The sequence below is a fragment of the Lagopus leucura genome, unplaced genomic scaffold, assembly GCF_019238085.1.
Source record: "Lagopus leucura isolate 7727_CA_CO unplaced genomic scaffold, USGS_WTPT01 Super-Scaffold_100002, whole genome shotgun sequence".
NCBI lineage: Eukaryota > Metazoa > Chordata > Aves > Galliformes > Phasianidae > Lagopus > Lagopus leucura.
This window is the reverse complement of record NW_024962263.1, coordinates 75,378,293-75,399,572: the sequence shown is the minus strand read 5'-3', so window position 1 is coordinate 75,399,572 and position 21,280 is coordinate 75,378,293. Positions and strand designations below refer to the sequence as shown.

The following is a 21,280-nucleotide window of genomic DNA, read 5'->3' as shown; positions in this document are numbered from 1 at the left end:
TTCAGTTTTCAGGGGAACAAGTCTGTATTAAAATTCAACCAGAAAACCAGAGTTTCTTTGAAGAATGAAGAATAATACTTATATTTAACCAACCATTATAAATTTAGTAATTTTTAGACTTTTAGTAAAATGCTTTAACAGTATTTTATATGAAATATTGCCAATTTTTGGATTGGCAAGACAGCTTTTTTATGTCTCTTCAGAAAAAGTGACAATGTAGACCTACATCACCATTTTGCCTTTTTTCCCTTCTTGTCTCATGTCTCAAGCCTCATAGCTTCATAGCTTTTTTTTTTTTTTTTTTTAATCCACCTGGACTAGACAAAAATCTCTACTACCGTGTACATTTACTTATTTTTCAATATTTCATATGAAAATGTAGTTTGGCTTATTTACCATAAAGATGGGCACAATACTTAAGAAAAGAAACATGCAAAGAAATATAACCCATATTCTCAAAGAACACTTGTTAAAATTATTGTGCTTAAGAAAGAAAATGCTGTTTTTGAGCTTTGCTTAGAAAAAATACTACGTGTTTTACATTAACATAATTTACCTATGATTTACTGAGTACCTATCTGTATGGATCTCCTTGAATTTTTTATTGTAGTCTCTTCCCAGTACTTAGTTGACAAATGTCTTATCATGTATTTTCTGTTGGAATATTGTGACAGAAATTTGATTTTAAATTTTGAATATTTGTGAGGAAACTTATTTTAACAATATATGAAGTATTGTATTAATCCCATTAAACATGACAAGATAATTGTAGTAAAAGTATAAGTACTTAATTATGTGTAAAGTGATTTCCATTCCTTTCACAATAACATGAAATTGAGTACTTAATAATTCTTACTATGTATTTGAATTAGGAATAAATATTAGCATTCTACTTGATGAGAATTTACTTAAGAAAATTAGTAGGGAACATCAGCAAAAAAAAAAAATATATGTATATATAACAAGATGGAAGACATTTAACACTTTTATTGAATGTAGATGTCCAAATGAAGCAGTAAATATGAGTTGTGTGGTATCATGAGGAACCTACCCAGAAGTTCTGGAAGAGGTGTTACGTTATTTCTGTTAATACATTTCTAAAACAGAAACGATACCTTTTTTCGAAACTTTGAAATGAAACCTGAAGAAACAACAAAAAAAGCCCTGCAGATATTCAGTGTGGTAGAATCTAGAATTGAAAAGTACTAATATCTCCTGTTTTGTTTTAGATTTAAATAAGATAATATGACAACTTTTGTTACAAATTATTTAGATTCAGTTTTGCTATTCTCTTTTGCAATGTAACTCAAGTCCAGGTTTCTTTCAGGAAACTGTTAATAATCATTCAACAAGTATACTATTTTATTGTTACTCCTTGCCTCCATCCCATTTTAAGACATACCAAATTTGCTGTAAATATGGAAGCTGTGTGTTTAAATTACTATTGAATTACTTGAAAGTAAAATGTCAAATACTATTAAATTGCGTGAAGCACAGTACATGATTCAAATTGTAACACTATTTCAATTTTTTTACTATGTTATATAATAAAATTATTTAGTAAGTGAAAATTGTGTTAGAATTAGATTTTAGTTGGAAGTTAGAGTCAATTAAATGATGGAATGTAATGGGACTTCTGTGCAGGTATACTCACATATAGGTTTATATACGTACAAACATACCTATATATCAGTAGGCTTATTTTTTCATTTTGTAGTTCTAGTATGTTACTAGTCTTCCTTGCTGATGCTTGAAACCATTTGTAAAACTAATAATTATTATTAATCAATTAGAAATGTGTGTTTTGACCTACTTCATCACGATGTAAAATAAATCATTTTCACTTGCTTGTATTTGCATCAAGTTGATCTAAATGAAAAGAACAGTTAGATTAACAGTTAGATCTTTCTTTTTTTTTTCTTTTTTTCGCAGACTTATGTTTTTCTTATATGTATTTTCTCTTTCTTTATACAACTGCTAATGAGCACAGTATGTTGGCTTTTCAATATTGGTAGGTGATATAATTTTAGTTAGAAAAGAGACAGTGATTTAATTCTTTTTTTTCTTTCTGTATTGTTTTCAAAAACCATGCTGAAATACATGGAAACAAGTATTTATATATAATGTATATTATATTCTCTTGCTTCTCATAAAATAACCAATACATTCTCTTTATATTCTTCTGTCTCTCTTGGATATGGTGACTTCCCTTTTCCTCACATTCAATATCTTCATAATATTATTATACCCCTATTGGTTCTGAAGCAGACTTCAGTTATATCTAAATAAATTAATTCTAAGTAAGTTATAAAACTTACTTGAAGACCCCAGATGACAGAGAACATGATTAGTGGATGCTGAATTTCATTTAATGTCAAAAGATACAAAACTGAAGGGATAAGATGTTCTTCTATAAAAAAGTGATAAACTTTTATACAGACTGACCTCTGCAGGGACAGATTATACAGACTGATTTCTGCAGCAAACATAGATATTTAAAAAATAGGACAGACAGATGCAAAACAAAACAAAACAAAAAACTGATAAAAGAATTATATGAATGAAAATGTCATCTTCCTTGCTTATTAACCGCTTCCATAATTGAGTGTGAAATGTCTTAGCAATATGTTTGTGTATCGCAGTAACAGTGACAAGACAGATCAATACGTACAATTGGTAATACCTTGAACATAGTGACAGATAATGTATATCTGTTAAGAATTTCATTGGAAAATTTGGCTCATTTAAGTGAAACAATTAAAGCCAGAAATGCTGTTGTGCTTTGCCAGCACTCCAAAGTGAGTCCCGAAGAAAGAAATGAACTTAATGAAAGCTATAGGAACAACTAGGTAAAAATGAACCACGACCACACTTAATCTATTTCTGGCATTGGAAGAGTGATTTTCCATAATAATTTTATATTATAATGAAAAATGATCTGAAATGAAAGTGAAACTTGATAATTTTATGAATGACAGTATTGGATACTATGGTATATTTCAGGGATGAAACGTGGCCTCTTACTGAGACAATTACATATAAGTTTAATAAAGTTTTTAAAATTCTTAAGGCCAAAGAGTAAAGGGCTATTTTCCTATGTAGACTTCCTTGTTGCTTCTTTTCATTGTGAATGATTATGTTGCTGAGCAAAGGGAATGCAGTATTTTTCCTTACAACAAAAGATGGTCTTCAACTATAAAATCCAATGCTGTAAAAATCTTATTTAACTTAAATGATATTCTTAGCTACTGAATTCCACTGTTAAATTTTTATCTTCAATCACAGATATCCAAAAGCTACTTTCTAACGTGTCACATAATGTCTGATCACCACATTGCTGTAGAGGTGCTTTATACTGTACATTCAGGTGTATGTGTTACATAGTCACTTGTAATTTTTGTTCACTTTATTTCTTATTATTTTTTACTTTGTCCTTCTGACAAAACAGTAGTGGAAAAAAATAATAAAAAAAGGTTTAGACCTCTCAGTTCAGCTGTTCTTCTTGCATAACAAAGAAATTAATTGCTGTGTTCATAACATCATAAAGTATAAAAGGAACATGTTTCATGTACTCCATTTCCCATATTAGAACTAGTGCTAGTGCACTACTTATTTTAGTGCTGGTTATTTATTCATTCCACTTTTAGACCTATCCTCCACCTCTGTATAATCAAAGTAAAAAGAATATTCCTTGTAGGAACTGAAAAAATGTGTGGAGTTTATTCTGTTGTTTTTATTTTAATCTGTTTCTGTTTTCCTTTGCATTCTGAAAGAATCACACACTAGTAGTGATATTATATGTTTTGAATGTTTGACATCTTATCAGGACCAGTGCACATTTTGTATTTCAGATCTGTCAACTTGGCATTGTTCTGTAACATGCTGGTCCCTTGATGCCATTGTTTGCCATCTGCTAACCTTCATATAGTTAGGGTGAATGCCATAGACATTTTTTCACCACTTGCTCTCTTGAAAGGCTTCCCAAACAACTACTGTAAAATATATTATTTATTTGGACTGTATCCCATGATTATAAAAAATAATTACATTTTCCTATTAGATGGCACTGACCTAAAGTTTTTACAAAGTAAATCTCTAGAAGCTGCAATAATGTGCTGTCAATAGCCCTGATTCTATTTTCCTAATGTCTTATCAACGGACAGTTGTTACCTCATTCTTCATTATAGAACTGAGGAAGAAAGTGAATGCGTTAGGACATCATTTCCCTATGGCAAATAAGATAAGATTCAGTACAGTGTTTCTGAAATATTCTATTCCAAGTGGTACGGAATCTCCAGCTTTCCAGCATACCACTTGGCCAGAAACTCTAGAATGTTGACAAGGAAAATGGTGAACAGAAAGAAATTATGAGACTACCAAGATTAATGTACCTGTCAAACACAAAGTAGTTAACTATAACTACCAAATGAATTTAGTTAGGCAAAACTGGATGATATTTAATTATTTATTTTCATCCAATGTGAATACAAGTAGGAAGAAATCTAGAGGATATAATTAATAGAAACCTTTATCGCTATAACAACTATTGTTCAGTTATCATCCTAAACATTCCAAACTGACATAGAAGAACACATAGGAGAAAAAAAAACACAAAAACAACACTACATCAATACAAAAAGATGAGTTAATTGTGCAACTGCATTGCTATTACAGAATCTCAGAGGAGCTTCGATGATTCGCTTCGAGCTCTCTAACTTGAACAAGCTGAAAGATATATTGATTTCCTGATAAAGTGATTAATAGTTCTAAAGTACATATAAATACAGCTACTAATACATGTGAAGAAAGAGCTCTGTGTAAATGATTTTTGTTATGCTATTTAATGATTTTCAAGAAGAAAGATTATTTTGATAATCTTTTTCTCATAAATGGAGCAGGGTTCCCACTAATCTTAGGCTCTGGGTGGTGGTGTTTGTTTCTGTCTTCTATCTCCATTTAAGACAATGAAGATCAAGAAGTTATATTTACATGTTTCCACATTCTTAATGTATCCTGGAATATACAATGAAGTGTATAGTAACAACATCCAATTTTCATTTCTGCTCTATAAGAAAGCTCTTTTTAAATGTGTATGGCTTTAAAAACAGCTGATTTGCAAAGTAGTAGCCTAATAACCACATTCTGAAAATTCATGGACTTTTACTAAAAAAAATATTAATTCTACAGTATTATTGAAATGCATTAAAAACACATGTTTTCTTGAAAGTAATGTATGATTAGGTGCACTGTAAGGCAGAGTACATTCTGGATATTCTCTCCAAATCATTCCCTGGCGTCCACCTTAGCTCCTGGCTAAAGTGTTATTGTTTGGCATGTTATCTTTTGCTTTCCTACTGAACTTCTGAGTTTTACAGACTCACAGGAAACTGTGGAAAAAACAGCTAAGGAAACCCAAGTTTTATTTTCTTAATGAGAATTAAAAAGTATGTTAACTCTTCATTGATTTTATTTTCATTCGTATAGTGTAAGAAGGATTATATTTGTATGTGGGATTGCTGAATCATTTGACCAGCTATGTTTAAGTAGTTTTAAATCAAGAACTTTTAAAAAGATTTTTTTCTTTCTTTTTTTCTCATCTGTAAATCTTATTTTACTAATATTATTGTTATTATTTCTAGCCTTATGTGGTGGAGATGTTAGAGGACCTAGTGGGACAATTTTATCCCCTGGCTATCCAGAACTTTATCCAAATTCACTGAACTGTACATGGACTGTGGATGTTACCCATGGTAAAGGTAAATATGTCAGTTTTTTTGTTTTTTATTTTTAATATATAGAAGTTGATATTCTATGCTACACATGCAAACTATAGATTTTGGTTAGCCACAGGGAACTACAAATTTTACTGCTGATTTCTTTTAATTTATTTGATTCTAATAATTCCTAGGATTCTAGATGTGTACGAGGCTTAAGGAGAGCCTAATGCTTTTTGCAAAACAGTAAGTCCCTGAATTATTACAGTTCGAATAACAGACAGTTGGATGTGTGTACATTAATCCATATAGGTGAAAGAGGATGAATGTTTTTTTTTTATGTTCATGGAAGTGCCTTAGCTTAGAGAAATATTAGCCAGAAGTAGCCCTTGGTATTTAGACTTCTAATCAATAGAAGAATTTGAAATGAAGAATTGAGTATGTTATTCATGTTATGACATAAGAAGAGGTGAAAATAATGAGAGGGGAAAGGTTTAAAATATATCTCTTATCATGCAAAGTTTTACATTCTGACTAATTGTCTACAAGGAAATGCTGGAAAGGAAAATCTTTCTATTTTGAAGAGAATGAATGGTTTCAGTTTACTGAGATAGTTTTTGAGGGTGGCAGCATGTAAATGATAGCTCATTATACATCTATGGATTCAAGGAATAATATGGTTTAGAAATGTTTTTAATTGGAGAAAAAAGATAAATACAACCACTTAAGAGAACGTTTAGAGTGATAACAGAGAACTAATAACTAAAGAACTAATGAGAAACAGAAGCTTTTAAAAAGAAGGTTAGTTATTTGTTGAAGGTATATGTCAGTGTTAGATGGCCTAATTGTTAGATAATTACCACTTACAAAAAGTGATTACAAAATAATCACTAACAAATAAGCAGGTAATTTTAAAATGGAGGAGAGAACCTTTGTTGTGGGAATATTATTTTCCATTCCATTTCATGTCTAATATAATTTTTACTTCATAATGTCAAGGAGTATCTTGTATTAGGTACAATTTATTTTTATATGTAATATTTTCTTTAGACTGTTTCCTTTTACAAAATATAGCAGTTTATTGTCAGACTACCAAGAAATTGTATGTAACATGTCACCACACAATATTTTTAAAACACACATTTTTGTGTTACAACTTCATATTACTGCTACTGAATAGCAAGTGACTATCTGTATATGTTGTATTGCTAAGAAATGCTGTTTCTACGTGCACAAATACTGTCTTCAATAATATTTTTAGCAGCATACATTTATATGTTTTCATTTTACTATTTTAATATGTTATAGTTGCAGAAGTCTGGGATGATTTCTCATTCATATACTTGTGGACTAGTGTTAAGATTGTAGGGTGTTCATTAAAAAATTGAAATTATTCTTTTACTATTTCATTTTGTGAACCAGAATAATGGAACATTGATACTATTCCTGAAGATGAAATTAAGCATCTATCTTGACATTAATTCTTGTATTTTGTTTGTAGGTGGTGTGTAATTTAATGTATACTGAAGTGAAGTTAGTGGAGTGTCAATAGTATATTTTAGGCAGTTAACTAACAGAACAACTAATTTACCCCTCTCTCATTGCTCATATTGTAATATTGAGAAATGACATTACAGAGTTACGAATTTGTGTCTTTAGTCAAGAATTTAAATATTCCCCTTATTAAAAAGAAATTAATTTTTTGGGTTTCCTGATCTTATTTCTACACATGTGGACAATAGTGGAATACCTTCATATTATGAACCTTGTTTCATAATGAAATGCATAAATTTAATCAGTGTCTTAATTACATGTATGTTGTCAGAATGATATGTAAATTAATTCTGCTTTTTCTAATAGGTGTGCAGTTCACCTTTTACACCTTTCATCTGGAAGATCATCATGACTACTTACTAATAACAGAGAATGGCAGTTTCACACAGCCATTAGCACGTCTGACTGGCTCAGAGCTTCCTTCACCAATCAATGCTGGTCTCTACGGGAATTTCAGAGCCCAGTTGCGCTTTATATCAGATTTTTCGATATCATATGAAGGATTTAACATTTCTTTTTCTGGTAAGCAGATACTTGGAATGTCTTCTTCCTGATAAACAAATAAATAAATATATAAAAATCTATAAAAGATGTTTAAAACTGAAGTAATGTTGATAAATGAATATACTGAATCATGGCATAATTTGTTTCTAAAGCACGGATGTTTTAATTCAAAAAAAATCTCCATATCTTTGTAGGTATATTTATTCTATATGATAAATAAGATAACAGTAAACTCTAAGAAACATTAGTAAGCAAGGGGAAGAAACAGAACTGGTCTAATTTCAGTTAGTGAAATTCCACATGAGTCCAAGAGTCAGTCATTTAGGCTCTTATTCTATACCGTTGTTTTCATTCATTCTACATGTGTGGGAAATGTATATGGCTCTAAAAACCATTTTGGGTTATGCATCTGAAAAATGTGCATTCATTCATTATTGTAACTTTTAAATGAAGTAAAATGGCCAGTGTAACACTCGTGCATTCATTTTGTTTTTAAAACTGAAATCTGTACTAAAGGTCAGGTGGAAATATACAGAATTTACTAGATTGTGAGGTTATGAAAAAGTCTGATAGAAAACACAAGTAGTTTTCCCTCTTACAAGCTGACTTGCTCTCTTATTTTCAGAGTATAATCTTGAACCTTGTGAAGATCCAGGAATCCCTCAATTTGGTAACAGAGTAGGATTTAATTTTGGAGTGGGAGATACTCTGACATACTCCTGTTCATCTGGATATCGTTTAGAAGGAACTTCAGAGATTATCTGTCTTGGTGGTGGCCGACGAGTATGGAGTGCACCTCTGCCAAGGTGTGTGGGTACGTGGTCAGCTGCTTTCATTTGCTTGTATGTGTAGTCACTGTCCATGGATTTGCAGATATACAGCATGGAAAAGCATGGTAATACACCTATTAATTTGAAAGGTACTTTCATATCTTCCATATCGTCTTAGTCATATTTCTTTCTTTTTTTTTTCCTTTTAAGTAATTAGTGCTATCAGTGAACATCACAGCATTACAAATTAAAGTCTCAATGCACATTCTTATTTTGATAAATTGTCCAGGAAAACTGTGTATAAAATTAAATCAATATTTATCTATTCAGCATCTAATAATTGGCTCTTATTTGTCAGTGTAAATTTCCAATTTACACAAAAATTTATACATGTAATTAGATCTCTTAGACCAGGTATATTTCATACAACTAGGTCCATGCATAGGAAAGAAGTCTACGTAGACTTCTTAGGTAAGTTAGAGTAAAATATATTAAAAGAATGGTCATTCTGATTTGAAACAATAACAAAGATAACTCAGAGGAAACAATAGTTCCTAACACGCTCAACTCACCTCAGAGATAATCCATGTATGTAGCACTGACTGGAAATGTAAATTTTAACTGCTAAAATTGTCTTAACTGAATTCTTCTTAAAGATCTTGAGTTTCAGTTCTATGGAGAATGTTTTAAAACAAAAAACTCCAAACACAATAACTCTAAAATGTAAGATAGTTATTTGCCTATTTTTTTTTCTTTTACTTATGACAGAACGTTTACAGTATTGAAATGTTTCAATCTATGAGGGCTACTCCAAAAGTAATGCTTCCTAATTTATTACATTGGTCTGTGATGTCAGAGGCAGATATTAGTGCTATGTGGCTGAACCTTCCCACCAATATTTAGTTACATTTTGTTGCTGTGCAACAGATGGCAGCAGAGGAGTAGTGTGATAAAATGGCCTCTGACATGTAAGAGGGTATGAAGCAAAGGTGTGTCTATGCAGAAAAAAATTGCACCCGTTTGCTGAGCGTTTCTGGAGACAGTGGATGTGTGCACAGCAAGGCTGTGGGTGATGCATTTCAGAAGAGGCAAGAATATGGAGTCACTTCTGCTCTGCCAATTTTTATTAGCAGAAGAGACATTACTCCCCCAATCCCCACCTTCTGAACCAATTTGATGTACACATAAGCAGCATTTATTTATATATCTGTAGAAGAGATTGTTTAGAAGCTGAGTCCCTGTAGTGCATAAATAAAAGTTACTTTTGTGTAGATGATGATTTTTTAAACAGAGGAATAACAATGAATGCATGCACAGTTGTAGAAACGGGGCTTTTTTTGTTATTGTTGTTGTTGTCTTTTTAAGTGAATATTCATCTGGAAATGTTAATATATTGAAAATGAATTGGTAAATTATCAGTAAGAAAGAATTTGTGCAGAAACAAAAATGAAAAGAATTACTATTTGGTTTTTATGATGTGGAAATAACGTTTGTGTCTGTGTGCTTGGGGGAAAAAAAAGAGAAAATCTGAAACACAATGTGTGAATTATTTTTCAGTTAATGTATTTTCTCCTTGTCTTTGAAAATAAAAGTCTCCATTAGAATAACATATTCAACCATTTTCTCCTCGTACTAAAGAAGCTACTGTTATTAAATACAGTTCATGCTCCCAGGAACTGTAATGATTTAACTGAACACTATATGATTGTTCTCAAAGCAGAGGAAATCCTTGATGACTTGAGGACTGTTACTAAATTTCTTTTATTTTCTAGTACTGTGATGGCTAAGATCATACATGATATGTTCCAAGCATCTTAAAGTATTCGTTCTCTCTCTATATTAAGAAAAGTACAATCAGATTAATACATTTTATTAATATGAACCTTTTCCTTATTTTTAACAGAGAACAACGTGTTTCTTGAATATCAGTTAAAAATGCCTGAACAGTTGGTTCACTGCTATAGTTTTGAATTACAGTTTTGACAGGAGCAGAATTGTTTGATGAACTTAATACCACAAATCTTGTGCCTTTTGACTCATCTATCTGAAATGGGAAAGGGTTTACCTCAAGTGAAATTACAGTCATTTTGCACCTACATGCTATAATTGAAACTGACCTATGCATCTTCAGAGTAGCAAATACACATTTATTAAGAATAAAATAAAAGACATGATCGTGTGGGCTAGAAAGTTTCCTACTTCAGCATAGATTGCATGAATACAATTTTTCTAAGGCAAAGTTGTGACATCTAAATATTTTTGGTAATTGTTACATACTCCTATGTACTAAGTACATAGCCATCAATGATTTCTTCTGCTTTGATCCATTTCTGATATGGTTTTCTGCAAAATAAGAACAATAAACCAATAAGCCATTTAATATACGAGTTTAGTATAAATATATATATTTCAGTATACTGAATTTGACTTATTCTGATGAGGGAGTTGCCAATAAAAAAAAATAAAAACTCTTAAAATAGATTTCATAGATTATTTTAAACAACTTTTCAATACATTAAATATGTTGTAGCATAATACCATTTCATATTGGAAATTAGAAACCAATTATTTCCTCAAGTTTAAACTAAGTATGAATGCATTCTTGTATTATTATGTAAAAAAAATGGTAGGAATCTTGAAGTGATCTGGATACCAAACATAAATCTGGAATATTTGGTATGACATTTACATTTAAAATAAAACTAAATCTGTTAAAAAGAGAGGAAGTGCTTTTGTGCATTCAGTATAATGACCGTTTATAAGAACTAAGTTGAAAGGGAAGGAAAGAATTCCAGTAGTTTGTTGGTGTGGTGTTAATTTAACATACCTGGTTCTTCAATGCTCAAAATATTTTAATTAAAATAATGCAAATATTGTAAATTATGATAGTAGATGAAGCTAAATATTGTTGTCTAATGAAGAGTTCCCAAAAATTTTCATGTTTGTATATTTTATGATTAAACTCAGATTCTTAAGTCCTCAATTAAATAATTTTGGTTTTGGAATTATTGCAGTAGTACCTGGAAACACTTTCCCATTTTTACTTAAACCCATTTCATTCCTTTCTTCTTTACGTTTTTGTTTTTCTTACTGTTTTTTTCTTCTTGTCTGTCAGTGTGATTTTTTTTTTTTCAGTTGTTTCATTGGTAGGTTTGCAATAACTGTCATTTTTCTCTAACTTTGCCACTGAGTATGATATAAATTGTAGTAAATTGATAGTAGGAAACATTTCTTTGTCATTAATCTGTGTGAATATGTGTATGTATATGCCTGTGTGTGTACAAATATATATATGCATATGTAAACTTCTAGACTACTTTCATTTATTTTGCATGTCTTCATTAATTTTTTGTTTTGTTTTGTTTTTGTATTGGAGAAATAATTTTTAATAAAAACAAAATAAATTTCCTCCAAAACAAAATTCTAGAAAGGTCTTTTAAAACATCATTATGGAACGTTCCATTAACATGATTGTAATTTTCCATATGATCTAACGTACTTTTACTGAAGCGTTGGAGCAAGTTAAAAATATGCTTGTAATCTTCAATCACTAGCATGAACTTTTAAAAAATAGATTTATAATATCAATAAATTTTAATAATGTTGAATTGATTTGCATTAACATTCCCATTGTCATAGTTATTGAAAATATTTACGCTCTTTAATAAAATATACCTTAACATTTTCTTTTACCTGCAGCTGAATGTGGAGCCTCCACAACAAATAATGAAGGGATTTTACTGTCCCCCAATTATCCTCTTAACTATGAAAACAACCATGAATGTATTTATAGCATTCAGGTACAAGCAGGAAAAGGAATAAACATTTCTGCCAGAACATTTCATTTAGCTCAAGGAGATGTTCTTAAGGTAAGTAGTCCTTTCAGTTATTTATAAGCTTTTAGTGCCTCATGCCATTGAATTTGATCTGCCTATATAGTGTAGGACAAGGTTATATTAATCATGTCTTAGAAAGTAATTGTCTAAATATGTGTCTAATTACATCAGTCACTGAGATGATCAACTTCAGTGCTGGTTCCTTTTCCGGGAGTGGGGATGGCAAAGTACAGAGAGGTTTTCTAAGCTGAGGAAACCTCAGGGAATTGCAGAGAATTGGCAGGAGCCAGTAGCCTGATGCTCTGAAGAGAGTGGCTGACACAAGACTCTGCAGTTCAGTACAGACAGGGAACTTCTAGAGAGTCCAGTGAAGAGCCACAAAAATGACTGGGGGTCTCAAGCATCTGTCATATTAAGAAAGGCTGAGAAACCTAGTACTTTAGCCTAGAGAATAGGAGACAGAAAAAAATCTTGTAAAATTCTTTTAAATATCAAAAAGGCAGGCATCAAGTGGATTAGACAAAGCCCTTTTAGGTGATGACGAGGATGAGAGTCAAGGGGCACAAACTTATATACTGAAAGTTTCTTATATACATAAGAAAAAAACTTCTTTACTTTTAGAGTGGCAGAGCACTGGAATAAGCTGCCCGTATATGTCATAAAGTCTCCTACTCTGGAGATGATTAAAACCTACCTGGACACTTTCTTGTACAGCCTACAGTAGGAAACTTGCTATAGCAAGGAGTTCAGATTAGATAATCTCCAGAGATCTCTTCAATCATTAATCTGCCGGTTAATGAGGATTGTCACCTCACAAAATGGGATTTGGACAAAGCTGAGATTTTTAATGCTGCCTTTGCCTCTTTCTTCAACACCAATAATGAGTTCTGGAACTCAAGGAGTCTTGAATTGGAGGTCCATGACTCTGTTAATGATGAACTCCAAGCCAGCTCTGAACTTTTTCAGGATTTGTTGATCCGGATGAATGTAGATATGTCTAAGGACCTGAAGGGATTCATCCCATGTTACTTAAAGTAGTCTGATGCTATCATGAGATTCCCATGATATTGGGAATTTTGAGTCATGCAGTTGATGATTATCCAACAATGAAGTGATTCTATACCTGGAATGACCCTTGATACATGTACAGGCTGGATGATGACAAGCTGCAGAGCAGCCACAGAAAGAGTTCTGATGCTTCTAGTTGACAGCAAGTTGAACATGAGTCAACAGTGTGCCCTGACAGCCAGAAGAGCTAGGGTATTCTAGGGCATATCACACACAGCATTGCTAGCTTTTAAAGGGAACAGATGGTCCTATTCTGCTCTGTGGTGGTACAGCCTCCCCTAAAGTACTGTTTGCAGTTTTGGGCATCACAATGTAAGAAAAACATGAAACTACTAATGTTCAAAGAAGGTTGCAAATATTATGAGGGATCCAGAGGGCAAGATGTATGAGGAGCAGCTGAAATCACTTGGTTTGTTCAGCACAGAGAAGAGGAGACAGGAGACCTCAAGGCAGCTTACAGCTCCTCACAGAGTGGACAGGTGGATGCTAATCTCTCCTCTTTCTGATCAGCAATACGACCTGAGAGAATGGAATGGAGTGGAGGAGATTCAGGTTACATCTTAGGAAAAGTTCTTCACTGAGGGGGTGTTTGGGCACTGGAACAGGCACCCTGTGGTTATGGCACCAAGCCTGATGGAGTTCAAGAAGCATTTGGAAAATGGTCTCTGAAACACGGTTTAAATTTGTTTAGTTCTTTATGCAGACAGGAGTTGGACAATCTCAAGTTCTTCCAGAATCTGTACCCTAAAATATGCTCTTATCAGAGCACAAATATTTTTAAAAATAATAAATTGAAGCTATAAACCAAATACTGCATTAATGTGTGTGTATATTCTGTGCTTAGTATTAAACACTAAACTTTGAACAGAATTACAACTTTTGTAAATTCTATTTTCCTTTTCAGTAACTTTATTAATTATGCTGTGATCTAATAATAATATTTTTCCCCAGCTCTTACACAAATAAACTAAATTTAATATACTGTCACTTCCATTTTGTACATGAGGTTTACACCTCAAGTGATTCTGACCTTGTTTGATATATAGCATCTTGTTCAAGATGACTTTCACTAGCAAAAACAACCCAAAACAAATTAAAACAAAAAACAGAGTGGAAAAAGTGTTACTAGAACTTTATAGAATTTTACAAAGTTATTTTAGCTTATAAATGTAGTAGCATTTTGATTTTTACATAGATGTTATTGCTGTATTTGTGAAGTATAAATTTCCAAGTGTATATATTACTTAACCGTCTACATATTTAAAGTTGATAATGATTACAGTAGGTTACTTTTCGTATACACCATCAAAATGGATGTACTAATTGTCTGATTTTTTCATAATAATCTGATGTCTTCTAGAAATCAAAAGAACAAGAGTACGATGCCAATCATGTTTTATTAATAAAAACTGTTTTGTTTTGTTTTGTTTTTTTAATGCCAGATTCTGCTCTGTAGCTACCAGAGTGAGAAGGATTATGGTACAATTTATCTGTAAGAAATAATTCTGGGATTTATTAACCTTAGCCATCTGAGAATTAGGTTAGGATTTCTGTCATAGGTTGTCAAACATAAGCAGTTCACAAATGAGTTTATTGTGGCTAAAACATGAACAAACCTAACTGACCTATGCAAAATGAAATCAGACAGCAGAAAAATATATATGCAAAATTAAATAAAAATAAAAATGCATTTTAAAGTTACCATTAAAACATCCAAATGATATATGCAGCTGTGTCATCTTTCCTGTTTTGGAATTTCTCAGTGGAGCAGAAAAATTAAGTGAAGTTATGGTAAGATCTCCATGTTAACCAACATTAGCAAGAAGAATCAAAATCCTTGAAGCCCACTTCACATTTTCATGCCTATCCAATTAAAACTGTGTGGATACACTTTCCTTAAGACTTTTTTGAGTGGCAGCTTTAGCATATAAATACAAATTTTCCAACAGCTTATACCTTTTTTCTTCTACATGTTTTTTTTCTTCTTCCTTAATCATTTAATGCACATTCAGTCTTTAAAATATTTATGCACTTAAGTTTTCTTAAGTGCCACTCCAACCATATGCACTACAGATTTTTTACTAGCAAACATTTACTTGTACGTATTTAAAATAAATTATATTTCAAAACTGCTTCTCAGTATGAATTTCAGTGAAATACCAAATTAATTACAAAGGAAGAAGACCACCATTCTGCTGTAAATGTCACTGACAGAAATATTTGTTTTGCAGTTGTGTCTATTGGATGAAAATAGTAGCAGGTAATTAAGAGTGTTTGCATTTCAGATCAGTTCTCTTGAATAATGATGAGCTAAAGTTCCTCCTCATGTATTTTTAAACTCCACAAGAAATATTCTTCATAATAATTATTGCTTTCTTTCAGCCTACGTGACATTGTATCAAGACAGAGTCATTTCATTTTTGGGAAGGAATGAAATCTGTGAAACTCCTTCCTGCCTCATCTCTAAAATGAAGCAGCAAATGAATTGTCTTAATCCAATAAGACGTTTTCCAGCTGCTCATTTAAATGAATAGATAAAGGAATCCTGTTTCAGGAAATGCAAGGCAGCAGTCACGCATTCTAGAACTTTCTCCTTGGAACTGATTCTGACATTGCTTGTGTTAATCTTTAGTCCACTGGTATTTATTTTCTTATGATTGATTACTGCTCATTTCCAGGAGGTGAAAAAGAAGCAGGGAAAGATTTAATATATATCTGACTTGAGAACATGGAGGTATTTACTGTTAATATCTTCAAGATCAGGAAAGTAGGCTTGATTTCCATATATTTTCTTGTGTTCTCTTAGACTCGTTCTCAGTCGATCTCAGTGAAATGTTTTTAAAGACATTTATTTGCAACAACTGCCTTTTATTTTTATGCATTAATCTCTGTTCTTCATGGAAAGATACATGAAAAAGTTGGTAAAGAAGTTAATCAGGTACTCATTATACTTTTTCTATGAGCTAATATTTTAGATTACTAGAGTTACACAAATAAATTTGCATTTAAAGCCCAAATTGACTTAATATTCTCCAGAGCTTTAGATACTTCATTATTCAAGTCATGGTATCTGCTAGTGACCATGTGGCTTAAATGTCCATGGATCAAATGTATACCTGACAAACACTATGAATGAAATAATATAACATTTGGATTGAGAATACAACATTAGAGGGAAATAGTGTATTTGACATAAATAAATGACCGCATTCAATGTTATTCACCAGATGAAAAGGCGGAGCTACTATATGTCAATTTTAAACTGTGGTAGAAAAAAGGATTCGGAAGATAAAGTTTGTTTTTTATTTCCTACATTTAGTCTGCATTTAGTCCTCTTGTCAATGTCACTGCTCTTGCTACTTACTCTTTTTTTGTTGTTTTGTTGGAAGCTCTAAGGAATATGTAAGTTTTCGTGTTTGTGTTTGTAAGGCCTGCTCGAGATACTGAATCATTACTGATCAGTGAAAATTTCACAATGGCGTATGAATAATTGAAGATGTGTATAGTCACTATCAAACAATCCATTTATTTTTAATCTCAGAAATTGTAAATCGTTTCCTTCTTTGTAGTTTATACATTAACTGAGTTTGTTCACTAAAAATGTTTCCAGAATTTTCTGCCTATGTGGAAGGCAGGAAAAAGAATACATAGTTTTCGAAGTATGAGGTCTGAATATGCTTTTCCTCCTGACTTTACCTCTTTTTAACAGTCTTGTTTTTAAGATTTGTAGTCTTTGTTAGCTCTATTGACTTCTTGTCAATACCAGAATTGACTACTTGCTTGAAGACTTAATTGTTAGTGGCAAACAATGTTTTGTGTTGAAATAAGTTGAAAGTATTACTTTATCTAAGGATCTTCAACTATGTTTTTCTGTTTTACTAGGAGACAGATAACTTATGAATATTAACATAGTCTTAATATAGATATAATATTTTTATTTTTAGTTGATTTCATTAAAATTGAAAAATCACCTGTGCATGGTGCTGATTAGTAAGGAGAATAGTTTTATGTTAATGCTTAAGGGAAAAAAAAACAAACCAAACCAGAGAACTGTAGGCATGTTCCATAAGTGAACCCAGAGAAAGAAACACTAAGTATAAAAAGGATTAAAATGGAAAGAGTACATCATTTTTTACTGTTTGTCTGTTGTTGTTCTTCTGTAGTAGATATCCTGACCAATAATTCCATATGATTGAGCATATATATATTTTTGTTTTGTTTTGTTTTTCAGGAAGTAGATCAAAATGCTTCCATTGAGAAACTCACAGAGTTCTTTTGCTCTCACCTTTAAAACTGTAGCTAAGTGTAAGATTGAGAAAGAAAAAAACACTCGTTCATTTTGAAAATAAATAGCATGCATTTCTTCTGAAGTTTCATCTATTTAAAATTTGTATAATTCCATTCATCCCCTTTTTGATATGAAATCAGCGCACACTTCCAGGAATTTCATTTCTGATAGAAATGGAAAATCATCCTTAAAAACAATAAGATTCTGGATGTTTTTTACTGCAAGATAAATATGCAGTGACTCTAAGAAATGAGTTCTAGGAGTAAGGCAAAAAAAAAAAAAAAAAATCCATCAAAATCAACATTTTAGGTACAAATATTTCATGCTGTATCTAAAAGTTTTGTCTAATCAGATATTGTATCTACTGGAGAAGAAGCAGACCACAGTTAAAAATAAAGACCACTGTTTAAAAATAATAATAAAAGCATTATATTAATAATGCCGCAATACCCTGTTTTTAAATGTAATATTATTCTGAAAAATTCTGTATACTTGTAATTGCATTTAATGGATAGCACTTGAAAGGCAGGAAAGAGAGAAGTGGTAAGCAGAAGACGCAGACCTCTATGGCGAATGACCACTTTCCGCTTTCACTGTTTTGGTCATGTTATCTTCCTTTCTAGTATATAGAGCGAGAACTAATGTTCCAGGTGAGATTGCATGTACGTAGAAAGATAACTTTAATAACTATTTTTGATGTTGCACTGAAATAGTCTATCTTCTAACTTCTTTTAAAAGATGTGCAGCAGCACTGCAGGGAGCAGTATGTCGGAAGATAAAGGAGAACTGGCGTTGTGGTCTCTTTCCACAATGTTTGTACTAGCACTCTTACTTTATGATCCTTTACAATTCATATAATTCAGTTTCACTGCATTTGTTTGCTTTATAACCTCTGGACCAAGTTGGATAAATGTGCTTGGTTAAGTTTTTGAAAGTTTTTGTTTAAAAGGAGGTTATTTTTGTGGCTTTTTGCAGATTTGTTTCTTAACCAATTTTTAAGAATTTCCACATTCACTATCCTTTTAGCAATATCATAGGAAAACATGATTGTGAAATAGGGAAGGAAAAATATCCAAACATATGGGCCTTTTTCTGTCTATATATTAGTGCTTCTCTTTGAATGTGGTATAAGTGATATATTTGACAGGGTGCTGACAGCCTTAGCTCTGAGCTGCTGATTTTGTTATTTCTTCTCTTTATAAAGACATAAATCTTCATATCTGTGTGTCTTTTATGTTTCAATGGCAAGTCTCAAAAATAGTTGATTAAAATGCACATTTGAAAAAAAAAAAAAAAAAAAAACCCACTCTATAACATCCCCTTGGTAAAATTTTATGGAGTAGGTTCAAATAATTTAGCAGAAAAAAAAGACTATTTTCATTTAAAATTTGTTAATAATTGAGCCTCTGGAAAGCTTGGGAGGTTTTAATTATTCTCTAACTTTAAATGGAAAATAATCTCCCCAGCTGTCAGTAAACAGTATATTTCTAGGTTCAAAACCTATTTTTCTCAACAGTATTAACTACTATCATCCTCCTCTGGGACATTTCAAAGTATCGTTGTGACATTAGTAACATAATTCAACTTTTGTGCCTTTACTTTTCTGAATTAATCATTTAACAAATCAGGCTATATATATAAATAACTAAAAATAACTGATAAAGTTGTGTTTCCATTTTCCGAAAGACTTGTTACTACAATATTCAGATGGGATGCAGTCATGAATCAATTATCTTTGCATTAGTGCTACAGAATGTATTAAGGAAAATAAAACCAGCCACCTTTTGTTATTGTTTGTGTGAGCAATACAGTATGCTAGTAACATAAATCCAAAGTACTGACAAGTTGAATGGGAACAAATATTCCTATTTTAAAAATAAGATAATAATCAACCACAAATAATATTATTGTCCTATGGATCAAATTCTAGTGGTGAATTAATTATTAACTCATTCAAAATTTTAAGCAAAACTCTCAGCTTTTTTAAGAAAATTGAAACGCTGGTTCTGTAAATCTCAAAAGACTATGTTGATTGTAATGAGTTTCTTTGCAACTTAATTACATTGCTAAGGAATGGATTTGGAATACATAATTGCTATCTAGAAACTTGAATTTAGTTCAGTAATTGAATTAAGTATAAGAAAGACAATGTATCTTAAATTAAGAACTATATTGCAAAATGTGCGTCCATTTATGCTCCTAAGGGAACCTCTGCTATCTCAAGAATAATAATATATATATATATATATCCCTTTGAATATTGAAGTCAGCAACCAAGAAAAAGGAAAAATCAATTTAATGTAGAAATGAATCATATCTTTCCCTCAACCAAATGCAGTTCACCCACACAAAGAATTAGAGAGTTTTGAAAGTGTTAGAGTACCATGAATTTTGCTCCTCCATAGTCCTAGAGATATTTTACAGTGGGGCTGTTATCTAGTCCATAAAATAGAACTAGTGCCAACATTTAAAAGATTTTGATGGTGTCAGTAGGAAAAGCTTAATAACGTAGGACAGTTAACCAAATTAGCAATGTATGGGGAAAATATTGTGAAGAAAATTTGTACTATGAAGTGATTTCTGGGAAATTCTGGCAAGCCATTGAAAATGATTGATATAATTGCACTGGTATGGCCTTACTTCAAGTGTTGTGTTCAGCTCTGAACACCAGGATATTAGAGTGACAAACTATCAGAATTTGTATGAAGTTGTCAAAAATTCTGGAGGGTGACACGTGAGGAGCAGCTGAAGTCACTTTGTTCAGCCTAGAGAAAAGGAGAGGAAGGTGTACATCTTCCTCACAAGGGACAGATCCTGATACCTTCTCTCTGGGAACAGAATGGAGCTGTGTCAGGTGAAAGTCAGGCTGGGTGTTAAGAAAGGATTCTTCTTCGATAGGGTGGTTTCAAATTGAAAAGTTTCCCAGGGAAGTGGTCACTGCATCAAACCCTCTAGAGTGCAGTAAACACTTGGACAATACTCTTAGACGTATGGTTTAGCTTTTAGATAGTTCTGTGTGGAGCCCGGAATTGGACTCTGATTCTTTTGGATCCCTTTCAACTCAGGATTTCTTCTGATTCTGTAATTCTTTGAACTTATTAATAGCTTCTTAGAGTTAATTTAGCGATTCACACACAGCAGAAAATGGAATACTCTTGTGAAGTGTTTAAAAATAAAATAAATCCTGAATCCTTTGGTGCTATTAGCTAATAAGTAGCTTGGAGAGATTAGGAAAAGAGCATCAAACACAAGCTGGGTTTTCTTTAAGACTGTCACAATGTAATGTCAATTTTAGAAGTAATATTCTGTTGTTTTTATTCTGGCCCTATTTGATTACTTATCTCACTTCAGTTTTAAAGAAATTTTGATAATAGTAAGGAAGATTTTATATTATATATATTTTAAAACTTTATACTTGAGAAGCATTAATTGCACCTTCACAGAATCACAGAATTGCGGAGGTTGAAAGGGGCCCCAAGAGGTCATCGAGTCCAATCCTTCTGCTAAAGCATGTATCCTACAGTAGATCACACAAGTGTACAGCCA

The 21,280-nt window shown here is 31.9% G+C and overlaps 1 protein-coding gene across 3 annotated transcripts in view; it reads left to right on the top strand.

Moving 5' to 3' along the window:
- Positions 1 to 21,280, top strand: part of CSMD3 (CUB and Sushi multiple domains 3) — a 539,260-nt gene that overhangs the window by 349,769 nt on the left and 168,211 nt on the right. For all 3 annotated transcript variants that reach the window (XM_042869066.1, XM_042869064.1, XM_042869063.1), the window contains 4 exons: positions 5,640 to 5,756; positions 7,575 to 7,790; positions 8,398 to 8,586; positions 12,242 to 12,411. In XM_042869066.1, the coding sequence (XP_042725000.1) occupies positions 5,640 to 5,756; positions 7,575 to 7,790; positions 8,398 to 8,586; positions 12,242 to 12,411 (692 nt within the window). The remainder of the gene's footprint in view (positions 1 to 5,639; positions 5,757 to 7,574; positions 7,791 to 8,397; positions 8,587 to 12,241; positions 12,412 to 21,280) is intronic.